Genomic DNA, 13,041 nt, shown 5'->3' with positions numbered 1-13,041 from the left:
GAGCTAGACAACAAAGTAATTTATTAGATCATTGCTTGAGATACTGAGGATTAGGGAGATGCAAGCCTACGGTCTGATTTGGGATGCAGTTACTGGATACCTCAGCTTTAGTAGAAAAAAATTTCTTTAGTATGAGCAGCACAAGGCAGGGAGAGAGAGGCAGGGAATTTCTTGTTTCTGTGCCACGTGATATATTCCATTCAGCTATCCTCACGGTGGTTCTCATATTGCTCTTTTCTACCAAACAGAAAGCTGGGCCAGACTAGTTCTCTGCAGATTCTAGTAGTTGCAGAACACCAAATACAAAGTAAGAAATGCTGGGTAGAGACAGAGATTTATTTCATGTTAAATGACAATAGAGAAGATTAGGATAAACTCTAGGCTAAGCAGAGGATTGCAGATTAATTAAATTGCTCAGTTTCAAAGATGTGCATGAAAAGTGAAAAGACCCAAGGGTCCTCTGAATAATAACAATATTTGTTATTTAGGAAAAGAGTAAAAGATACAAACAAGCAAACATAAATGCTATGCTTTTTGAAACACTTAACAAGTCCTCTGATACAGTGACTCGCTTTTGCAAAGGCATTTTTCCTCTTCCTTCTTCCAAGTAACCACGCAGAGCTCAGGGTGTTTTTCCACCATCCTGCACGCTTGTGCAAGTGCAGGGAGGAGCTGAAGGGGAGCCACATCCATGTTCATTTGGGATGCACACCTTTTCCTAGCACTCTGTCAAGTACATGCAGAATAACCCAGAGCTGCAAAAACGTGTCCCTTAGTTCTATCCAGCTTGCTCTTTACCTCAGTTCTTCTCCTAATGCAAGGTCTAAAGGCCCAGAGCTCTCCCGGACTCCCCAAAACAGCCCGGAGTTGTGCAGCCAGGCTGCTCCTCAGAGGAAAGCCTCTGCAAGACCACCTCTTCTACCACCAGTGCCACCACCCACTAACCCCCCGGGGGGGGGAGGCCTCCCTCTCCTCCTCCGCAGCTGCCACCCCCCGTCCCCTCAAAGCAGCTGAGGCCTCTGCCTGCGCTCCACCCCGTGGCTGTTCCCACCCTCCCCAGCCCCGGCCCCGCCCCCGCGCCGGGGCCGCCGGCAGCGGCAACAGCGCCCTCTTGTGGCCGGAGCGCTGCGCCCGGGGCGGTGGTGGCGCGGATGGAAAAACAGGGCTGAAGCCGACGGTGCTGAGCGGCGACCAGAAGCCGCAGGAGCCCTTTCGGGCACCCCGGAGACCTGCTGCGGCTTCTGGGGCTATGCTGAGGAACGAGTCTTGCTCCCTCAGCTCCTCGCAGCGTTGGCGCCCGCCGGGATGCGGCTGTGATGCCAAATGCAGAAAGGTACAGCAGAAGATCAAGTTTGGTCACGGTACTTCTCAGGTTGGGATCTGAACACTGTCAAAGCTCTCCACTGAGTCTTTTTTTGTGAAATGGCAGAGGGGTTACAAGACTGTCTGTTAGGAGAGAAGTATGAGACACTTGGCACAGAAAAACAGGGATATTAAATATAGGTATGCATAAGCATCAGAGAGTGGAAGAAACAAAATCAGATACTAGCACCTCTTGTCCTAGTTCATATTCCATTAGTTTACAGGATGTTTTTCTAGGAAGAATGTCAACCCTCACTCTCCCTTCTTCTTCCTGTCTCGCGAATCAGCACTATTACAAAACAGAGAGTCTGTTTCGTCTGAAATGAAAACATCCTGCTCAGTCTCATAGACTTAAGATCTCTCCTGGTCTGTCTCCCACTCTACTGCCTAACTGCAGCCTACTTTTGTTTCAAAGACAAAAAAGTACCAACAAAATTGTACTGCTATTTAACTTGGAACAAACATCCTTCATTCTTTAAGGTAATTACTGTTTAGTATATGGTTCTTTTTCATCACAGATGAACAGAATATTACTGCATATACATCTAAATTCCATGAATATACAGTACTGAACCTATTGGTTCACCTAGGTCTCCCTTCCTGATGTTTTTGCTGTCAGAAAACTCTCCAATGAACTATCCTAATGACTTAGGATCATGGCCCATGCCTTTAAAAAACATTTAAAACATGAAATCACACGAACTCAAATCCCTCAACAGGAAAAATGTATTGCTTCACTTGCTTTCCAACAGAAAGCTAATACAAGATACATTTAACTCAGGAGCTTGCCTTTGGTAGGTACCAGCATTCTATGTTCAAGAAGAACTCTAAGAATTTAGGGCAAATATAAGGAACAACCACATAGGAGTATAACAACTCCTGGCAACCTAAAACCTTGAGCCTTCACAAGTCAGAAGTTGCAACTGGACTACTGTGTTTAAAAGCCCCCAACAGACCAACCCCTCATGAAGTTCTACAAGCACTTTTATACTTTCTATTTTCTCATCATCCTGTGTCAGTGACTTCCATGTATGCACGTATGTCTCCTTTTTTTTTTTTTTTGTTTTAACTTACTGTCTGGTAACAACAACAAAGGCACCTACTCCTATAATGAAAAACACTAACTGTTCCCTGTTCTATTTGTCCAGGACACTCAAAATGGTATGGATATCTACCACAGCCACCTTCTCCTCAGCCAGCTGTTTTACAGGAGGAAAACAGTGTCTTCCTCCTATTTAGTGCCTCCTCACGTCTAAGCTCCATGTTTCTACTGGTCTGGTTGCCTGCTATTTGGCTTTTCCAATTCTACAATTATCTTTCTGAACTTATACAATGATGTAATGAGATTTTCTCTTTTGTTCTTTGCAGACTTCATGACAATACCTAACACCATTTGCCTTCTTGGCAGTCATGGAGCCAGAATGTTGTCTGCAGCAAACTGTCAGGCCTTTTTTTTTTTTTTTGGTGGTAAAGCTAGCTGAGAGTCCAGCATTGCATTACGTAGAGTTAGGGTTGTTCCCCACTCTCCAGCATTCTTTTGCACCTCTTGGCACAAAGTCATCTAAACATTTTATCAGTCACTCTCGCCACTATGAGACCTTTATGTGATTCCCAGCTACTCATTTTAGACAGATAACTCTGTATTATCAGAAATGTTACTTGGCTATGCACTGCTTTCCCAGATCAGAAAACCCTGTAAGACTCCACCAGTAACGTTCTTCGCTGTGGAGCCTAACCATTCACTCTTATTTTTCCTTCTGTCTTTAGATGAGCAATTAGTCTGTGAGAAGAGACTCTTTAAGACATCTCAGTGAAGACTCTTGATCACAGCATTTTGAAAAGCCGGGTATGTTGTATTAACCAGAATTTTCACTGACTTCTTCAAAGAACTTTCTAATAGACTTGTGAGGTATTGCTTCCCCTTGTAAAAAAAAAGAAAATAAGCTTCTTCATTCCTTCCTTATTGTATCGTGCATTTCCATTTACCCACGAATCTATTCTTTACTAGAATTTCTGCCAAAGAACTTCCTTCTGCTCCAAGGACTTCTTAAATAATTGATGTCATATGTGCCAAATTTCATTCCTCTCCAGTTAGTAACTCAGCAATGTCTTACTTGTGTTATTTTAAAGTCTTGAGTGAATACCATATGGTTACAATGTTTATAACTTCTTTTATTAATGTGTTCTAATGTGTTTTATTGAAGCTGTGGTTCACCAGTAAAGCAAATCCTATGCTAGGGATACTAACACCAGACCAAAAACATTACAGCTACATGAGTGCCAGTTCAAATGTATTCAGAGAATTTTGTTTGCTTGGTTTTGCACTGTCAGTCTCTATGTTCTATGACATATCATTTGTCTTTTAACACCCAGCATAAAACCAGCATAAGGTCCAAGTTAGGCATGCTTACTAAATCAACACAAGTGCATTCACCTGCCCACATTTGAACCAGATGAAACTTGTACTGATAGATGATCTGCTAGTGTGCATTGATGATGATGGAACATCAGCCTCACACTTCATTTGGAGATTAATTTCCTTATAAGATATGCCTAAAAACCTGCATTTTACGTGGGTTCAAAAGTGATTACATAAATTCATGGGAGAATGCACATCAGGATGCACTACAGATGACTGGAATCCGCCACCATATAATGTTGAAATACCTCTCTATGCTAGCCCTGGTTTATTCCTCTTTAGGCATGTGCTAATGGTCACAGTGAGATCCAGACACTAAGCAAGAGATTTAATTTGATCTACTACAACTATTCCCATGTGGTCATTAAGTTTTACTTGTCAAAAAAATCCTTTTTACTCCAAAAGGTTATTCCAGTCTCTCTATTCCAAAACTTATTTGTATCTCATCTCCCAGTTATTATCCATCTCCCTCCACATCAGAATACACAAGAACTTCCTGTGGACATCAGAACATATTCTCTGTTATTTTAGAGTTCTCTCCAAGAAGCAAAGCTTAGTGAGAAAGAAGAGATCAAAGAGACCAATGACGAGTGTAAGGAGTTAATTTGCAAAGTCCAGGATAAGCGAGGTAGTGAGGAGCCCTGTGTACTCATCAAAATCCCCTGCTTTCTAGTCCTCCATGCCTTGGACAGCCATGGGAACACATAGTTATTCTGAGACCAAACTCTTCTAGATCCCAAAAATATATATCTACACACAGAATTAAGACAACGTTCACCTGAGTATCAGATAAGCAAAACACTTCATAGTGGATAGAGATAGTGATAGTGGAACCTCTCAAAGACTGAGAGGTTACTAATCTATCAATAGATTGATTAGTAAAACCTAATGAAGTATCTCAGTTTGGGATGGTTTTCCTGTTGGTGGTTTTGTTTTTTAAAGAAATCTGTGGTATTTCAAATTTGTCTTTGAAAACCTTTACACAGAAGAAACTACCTCACAGTAAAATCCCAAATAGTCATGCCTGCCGAATATACATGCAGTCATACTGCTGTTGGAATGAACTGCACTTACCAGAATAGAGAACATACTCACAAATTTCTTCATAGGCTGCAAGTGCCTTTCTATATAATACCAAACCCCAAATATTTGAAAGTTTAGAAATCCAGACCTAAGGTTGTCCTGAGCCACTGTAGCACTGTCCCTGTGTCAACATCAAGATATCACCTCCTGTACACACTCATATTATATCCATCTCAAAAGGTTCATTCCAACATGATAAGAAAAGGGAAAAAAGTTTTACACTGTTTCATCTATATTTCCAGAAGCTGGGTATCTCAAATATGATGGTTAGGCAAATGCATACAAATACAGACACAAAAGCTTACACAATATCTATACTGTATCTACCCAGTTACTAAGACTGCAATGCAAAGACACCATTTTTTAGAATAGGAACAGTTAAACCCCACAACACAGCAAAGACAACCTAGTTAAGAAAAACAGGCGGTATATTGCCCTACAGTTTTGCTCAACATTAATCATCAGGCCACTAACTTTGAGGTATCCTGTGCTACAGTAATTATTGAAAATCCTATGAGCTGTAAGTATCTCTAGTGTAGCACACTATGCTTCTATGCTGTTCCTTGGTGAGGTGATAATTAACCAAGTTACCAAAAGAGGTAAATAAATACATTACTAATAGGATATAAGTATGCATTTACATACATTTGTTCTATGCTTGGGGTGCAGGGGGAGAAAATAAGAGATCAATCTGTTTAAGAAAAATCATGTAGTAAACAATCTATGGAAAGCCTGCACCATTCAAATGTTCTGTGGAGTCACTACAGTCTAGAGGAGAGAAGAAAATACCAACAAATTGTTGATTCACTATAAGTTATTTTTGAAAGCTGATTTTTGAATGACAAAATAAGCTATTATTGAAATGCCCTCAAAAGGAATCTCTTCTGTGTACCAGGTTTTAAAAAAAAAGAAAGCCTTATTCAAAGGTTCTATTTACTTTTACTTCACTTCAGAAAGAACAAGAAAAAGACATAACAGAACTGTTTCCCAACTTTTATCTGCCTGTTTGATGATGATGATGGGAGGTGAGGGAACGTGACAAACTCCTGAAGGGAGAATGCTTAAAACAAAACAACAGAGCAAAAAATCTCAGATAACTAATATCAGGTCTTACAACTTAACTGAGCACAGAACCCAACAGAGGAATGATACACAAACCTGCTCCTCAAAAAAACATATAATTCAGTGGCCTTTCACAAGTGATCACCATGGACAAATATCATCTCTTTGTTTTAATTTTATAGAAATTTCAAAAATATATTTAATAGAGTGTGCCACTTTTAGGTCATTGACTATCTCCTTTCATCTATTTTAGATCTCTCCATGACTTGGAATAAGTTTTGCTTTGTACTCTGGTGGGATCAAGAGCAAAGGAATGATATGCAGTTGAAGAGAAACAAATTCATTTTAACATGGTACCCTAGTGTTTCAGTTGTTAGCAAAACAATATCAGGGAGCCTTTCGCTACCACTGACATGATGAATCAGTAAAATTACCATGGCACTAATGTAATGCACCTACTTTCATAGTCAAACAAACAAAAAAACACCCCCTGATCACAGTTAATTGTTATTATTCTCTCTAGACATTTTGATTATAGTCCTCAGAAACATCACTGGAACTTTATTGCTACATGGAGAAACTGCTTCCAAATTAGAGAAGAATTTATGCATTAACATAGAAAAAGTTGTAACTGTAATTACCTCTCAAGTTCAGAAAGATACTTGCCACATACATAATTTTAAATAAACACAGAAAATTCAATCTACAAACAGAATATGGTCTGCAATAGCTCATTTTCAGCCTTGGTAAGCATGCACAATTATCACCAGTTGAAGAACACGTTGTAAGTATTCATACCTGAAAGAATTTACTGCATCTTCCTCAACGGTGTCAATCAAACATTCTGATAAGCAACCAGTTGCTTGCAACATGGAATGTGCACAACAAAATAAATTATCAAAAGGGACACATTTCTCGGAACTCATGGGACCACATTGGGAAGCATGCCAACAGTATGTTTGGTACTTTTTGAGTGAGAATTATGGAGCCAAATAAAATGTAAACTTACTTTTTTTCTGATCCGTTTTTTGTGACACAGATGGACGGGTAGGGTTTAATACTGGCAGAGTGGTCATCCTCTCTGCGTTGCTAAAGGATGCGTCTGTAGACCACGATGTTGCCTCCTCTGCAGTGGCAAACAGCTGGGTGCTATCTTCAGAGCCCTCTTCCAAAGCAGCGTCATATGTAGGATGAGGATTGAGCACTGTGGCTTGAGTTGCAAAAGCAAATGAATTTTCCTGGAAAGTCTCTCTAGATATATTTGAGTTCTTGTTCATTTGATCAATGTGGTGTAAAGGCATGGTGGTCCAGGAAGAGGGCTGTGTGCTGAGATTTGTTGTGAGATCAGTCTTGGAACGGTTTTCAACCATGTTTGGCAAAAAAGCACTGGATGTTTCAACATCACCATTAACTGTGAGGACCTCACTTCCATTTGAATAAAAGCATGTTTTTTCTAACACCCCTGGAAGAAAGGAAAAAAAGCACCAAAATTACCATCACCTGGAAGGACAAGTGTGGCCATTTTGTTTTAGAAAGTTAATAATAAACATAATGGCACAGACTAAAAAAAAAGTAATGTTTATTTCAAAGGTAAAATTAAAGAGAACTAAAGTTAAGGATTTCATGTAGCAACAAAATAATAGTAACACATAAAAACAAAAGCTGTGACTACTGTAGGATAAATAGAGAAACATATAAATGGAGACACAAATAAATGTTTCCATGAACTAAAAATGTTTTAATCTTACTTGTTGTAGGTCACTGAACTCTTAAATGTTTGTAACTATAAAGTGTAATTTCAGGGAGCTCCAACACACATTCATTCTATCACAGTGTTAACAAGATTGGCAACACTATTTTTTTTCTTTTTGTAAATTGCACCATTCCATGTTTTCATAGTACCACCATCTTTGGAAAGTTAATTCTGAAGAGTCAAGGGAACCAATACTTTTTTGATATATTTTGTATTCACTAACTTAGAAAATTGAAAGAGGTATTGTTTTCTCTAGTATTACATGATTTAACTACCACTGCTAAATATAGGTCCATGAGTTCTTTGTCATTCTTCTCTGATACTGGATTTTAAATATACAGTTGTATCCAAAATGTTAGGCACTTGCTGTATTTTTTGTTTGTTTATTATATCATAGACAAACACAGACTTTGCTTAGTTGTAGGTGTTGAACAGTTGCAAGTAATTACAATTCACAAATCAAAACAGTTTCATAACACTAAGAAGATGCATCCCATAAGCATCAGGGAATTCAAACTAAATAGTAAGAGAATCTATTTTTAACCTATGTGACTATTACTGAAATATTTAATTAATTCAAATAATAAAGGCAGCCTTTCAAACATATATTGGACATATAACTTCATTATCTATAATAAAAACTACAAATACTAACTCTTTTTTTTTAACCAAATGTGTTAGAATCATATTTAGTCCTAGAAAAGAAGCACCACTCTATATCACAATATAAGAAATTTTTGATAAATAGCAAAAGAATTTTTTGCTACTAGCTAGTTATGTAAGAGCTTAACAATCATCATAAACACAGTTCAGCTAGTCTTGATTAAAAATAATTAAAAGGAATCCCTCAAAACATAAAATCTCCCAACTGTTTTTAAATAGTCTGGCAACAATTCATGATTTTAATAGCTTTTCTTGTCTATTACCTAACAGTGATATATAAGTACTCCTCTCACATTGTTTCAAGGCAATAAAGTAAAAACAAGGGAATGAAGAATATTTGTCCTTTCAACAATGAGACACAAATACAACAAACAGCCTTTCCTTAGCCAAAATCCAAAGAAAAGACCTAACATAAGGATTCCTCCAGCTGGACTACTGTGTGAAAAGAAGAAAGTTTTCTGCTTATCCTTTCAGCTCCTTTTCTTCTCTCTCACCCTTACTGCTAGCTACAGGCCTTCAATCCAAAAAGATGGTCACACCTGAAGCACATTAGCAAGAATTCACCTCCTGTTGTTCTCTACAAACACTCTGAACTCAGGGCAAATCACACAGATTTTTCTTTCCATTCTGATGTGTAAATTGTTTTTTCCTAGGCTTTCATATTGATTTGATCCTTCATTAGCTTCTTGGTACAGATTACTCTTGAGTCCACTCAACACCCACCACCATCCCTCCTGAACTTCATTTTCAGTTTGGTTATTGTGTTTACCAAAATGGATAGTTGCATGATACCTCTCAGCCAGGCATCATTCATCCACCACCACTCCAGGCTCTCTCCTTAGCCAAACCCACTGCTCTACCAACTCCAGGCACCACATGCAGCCCATACCCACTTAGGTATCCTGAGCCCCTTCCCACTGCTGTTACTGAATCCCTCTTCTCGTCCCTTCATGCACTCTGCAGCTAGACTAAATCAGTTGACTCGTCTGAAATTCAAGGACTGGGGAGGAGGGAATCTTATTAATCACAGCTACAAATAACTAACAATGCCAGAAGAACCCAACTTCCAGTTACAGTCTGAAGTGACTTTGGGTTGGAAAGGATTATAGGTAAGAAGAAAAGAGGAAGAGAAGAGCTGAGAAGAAGCAATCTTAGTATTTTCTTTTTCATTGAGTAACCTTTAACTACAGCAACTGGAACTAGCAAGAAAAACTTGTAAGATCCATGAAATATAGTGGGGTTCAATGAAAAAGTTACCATTTGAGATTTACCATATCCTCGTTTATCCAGCCTGTGTTGTTTTGACTCCAGTGTCATTAACTGTGAGTAAGTCTTTGTGTCTAGCTTCTACTGGAAGAACCCAGGGGAACTTTATATATATACATGTTAAGGTTTCTGTTTTTCCACCAGCATATGTTTGTAACTCATTGGGATTTGGAGGAATTTACTGCGTGTACTTTACAGAAGCAACTAAAAATCTCCCACCTCCAAATTATTTCAGCAGTAATTTTTTCTTTTTTTTTTTTTTTTTTGGCTTGGGTCCTCTGTTCAGGCCAAACAGGAGGAATGAATGTGCTCTGGTTTCACAAATAGAAACCAGTAGTAATATGATTTGCTAAAATCTATTGTGACTGATCATGACCAGAAATTGTGCTCACTCACATGTAGCTTTACAGATGCTTTTAAATCCAAATAAAGCTTTGAATCTCTATGATTCAGAAGCCTACTCTGTTTCAAGTTTCAAACTTCAGTAGTTTTTTCTTTAGTTTTCAAAAAGTTAAAATGAACTTTTTTCCCTTGTTTGGAAAAGTGCATAATGTTTTTCCGTAACTCAAGAATAGCTGAGGGGATTTTTTTTCACATTTTCTCTCCTCCTCCCTAGGTTCCTCTCTTCTCCTCCACTCAACACAAAACCAGAAAAAGCCTGGAAAACATTCATCCCAAAGAGCTATGAATAATGATTTAAAAGTAAAGTAAAAATTATTAGCTATTTATATATCACTCATCCAAATAGCAGGCAATATATTCCAAGACAGGTAAACTCTTGAAAGAAGTTTAAAAAAAAACCTTCTGGTTTAATACAGTTGAACAATAAATGCTGTTAAGGAAAATATTGAAGTTACCTGCTGGATTCTATCCTCTCCTCACTCAGCCTTATTTCACTCTTTTTCTGTAACTACAAACAATAGTTTGTAGTTAGATATGATATAATAGATATAATAGATATGTCTATCGCTACCCATAACATCATTTACTTTTTTCACTGAAACCACCAAATGCTTGTTTGCTTCTTCAGCCCATCATTCCAACAACAGCATTTTTTGTTCTGTTTTCACAGTTTCTTAGTGATAGCAACTCCCCTTCTCTTCTTGACAGGTGTACCACACAATGAACCTCTTCTACACAAAAAGCCTTCCCAATTGCATCATCCCAGCTGAAAATGAGCAGTATTAAAAATATTTTTAACATTCTTTTTCCCCACAAAATAACATGAGTCTGGTCTCTGGTGCCTATGCCCTTGAGACAGGTAGGTGTAGACCTCTGTTTAGCCTTCCCCACTGGCTATCTCTAGATGACAACCCTCTTTCCACCTAGTATGTGTGGGTTTTGGATCACCTTCCTGAGTCACCTTGTTCTCCCCAGTGTTTTCCTCCTATCCTCTCATCTTCCCAACGCACAGTAGGGAATTCAAGAACTTAATTCCAGGCTATAGAGTCCACTCTCTGAGTTAGGCTCCCATTTGCTTTGATTCTCCTCCTTTTCCCCCCTAAAAATACTACTGTATATCTTCAATCTTAAATTAAGCTTACTGGAGATTTCTTGTATCATCAAATGCCCTGAAGGAACTATTTAAATTTTAAGATACCTGGAAAAACAGTGTGATGCTTTAAAACAATCAATTCTTTTTTAACCTCTTCAGTAACAAGAACTGAATTACTCTCTATCAATGTCTGCTAACAGCCATAAAACACAGGCAGAACATGCATTTTATTCATGTGTACATGCACACTATATCCAACTATTCTTCAGATGTGAGTTCATACAGAGCTGCAGACAGCAATTCATAAAGCTGTAGACAATAAATCATAAGCCAGGTAGATAATTAGTTGAGAAATAGCTGTAACCATTTTGGATTTGTGTCTCCAGCTACAGCTGGACATGTCCAGATGAGAGAAATATACAGCATGCTGGCCCTCATTGTGTTTGGTACAAAAGCGAGGAACTGGCACCAAGCTCATTTGATTCAAAGTGATGCTTTGCCAACAGTTTTACTGATCATTTTCCAGTTGCTGTTCACTATTGGGGAATAAATGTTTTATTTAAAGATCTGGAATGGACAGTTGTGAGATCTAAGAAATAGTCCCATTGTTCAGGCTATTAAATTGAGATTTTGGCAGTGTATGTTGTGGGTGGTTTCTAGCAGTTCACAGCAGGAAATCTCAAAAAGACCAAGTTTGTTTAAAAAGCTAAAGAAATAGAGCAAAGAGCCTATCAAAATATGTGTAATGGATAAGGCAGTTACACAGAGAGTAAAATGCTGGTTCACTACTATAACTAGTCAGCACATACCCACTGAGATTTCTTCTGGGGGTCTGTCCCTATGACTCTGAACTCTGAAAAAATGGGCACATCACTGATAATATGGAGGTCCCATAGCATACCAAAACATTGCACACCAGTTGGGCTGCAGTAATAGACTATATCCTGCTCCTCCTATCAAGTAAAGACATTACCTTAAACTGCTTACCAGCTGCCAAGGAGACAAAAAGGAGGTCAGTTGTAATTTTTTTTTTTTTTTTGGCAACTTAACAGGTGACATGCAAATAATGGATCAGCTCCCAGATAAGATGGAACTTGAAGTAGCCTTTGTGGAAGGCATCTTTTAAAGAAGCTGCAGAGCAAAGCCAGGCTCCTTAGGTCCTGTGCAGAAAGGAGAGATTTTCCCTTTCATCAGCTTCTGACTTTCAGGCAATGAATTCTCAGCAAAACTATCAGGATCGTACTAAATGGCTGGAGGGGAAGACAGTAGCTACCTTCATATTAACAGCTATTGTTGTCTTGAAAGTCCCCAGTTACAGTCCTAGCACTGTGGTCTAATAAAAAATCTTATCTAGTGTCGGTCTTTTTTCCTGTTTCTTGAGCAAGATGTGTCATGCCACCAGAAATTTTTATTTATAAAGCTTTTATTAACCTAAGAAATTAAATGTAACACACACATAATGTCTCTATTGCAATTCAGAAACCAGTCCTGTGTTAAATACTTTCTTTGCACTGGCTGATGAATAAAGCTCCATGGGCTCCTTGGGAGTAATTATGCCACACCAGAATCCACGCTTCAGTCACTGTGACCTTCTGTCCATCTGTGCTGGGTGGATTGCCAGACTTTCATTATTATTCTCTAGATCACAAGAACAATTCCCCACTGACCTCAGTGATGTTTCAGGGCAGACATTCTGACCTGGAGATGTATTCACAGCACCTTTGTTTTTTTCCCCAACATTGCAGGTGTATCAGTAAAGAAGGCTTGCTAGACTAAATTAGTCCTTATAGATGGGTGAAATACAGGCAGCTCTGGGATACACTCCTTTGGACATTCCCCATAATATAGTTGTGTCGGCAAGATCACATTAAAGAACTGGCAGTTCATTTAGCTGATGATTACCATATTCCATCAGAAAAACTCCCAGGACCAAATGGT

General features: G+C 38.6%; 1 protein-coding gene across 1 annotated transcript in view; it reads right to left on the bottom strand.

The window, feature by feature from the left end:
* CORIN (corin, serine peptidase) overlaps positions 1 to 13,041 on the bottom strand; it is a 152,355-nt gene that overhangs the window by 115,746 nt on the left and 23,568 nt on the right. The window contains exon 3 of the mRNA XM_081999432.1: positions 6,936 to 7,388. Coding sequence (XP_081855558.1) covers positions 6,936 to 7,388 — 453 coding nt within the window. The remainder of the gene's footprint in view (positions 1 to 6,935; positions 7,389 to 13,041) is intronic.

This window comes from Phaethon aethereus (genome assembly GCF_964289735.1).
Source record: "Phaethon aethereus genome assembly, chromosome: 4".
NCBI classification, from domain to species: Eukaryota; Metazoa; Chordata; class Aves; order Phaethontiformes; family Phaethontidae; genus Phaethon; species Phaethon aethereus.
The sequence above is the reverse complement of the archived record's forward strand: the minus strand, read 5'-3'. Positions and strand labels throughout refer to the sequence as shown.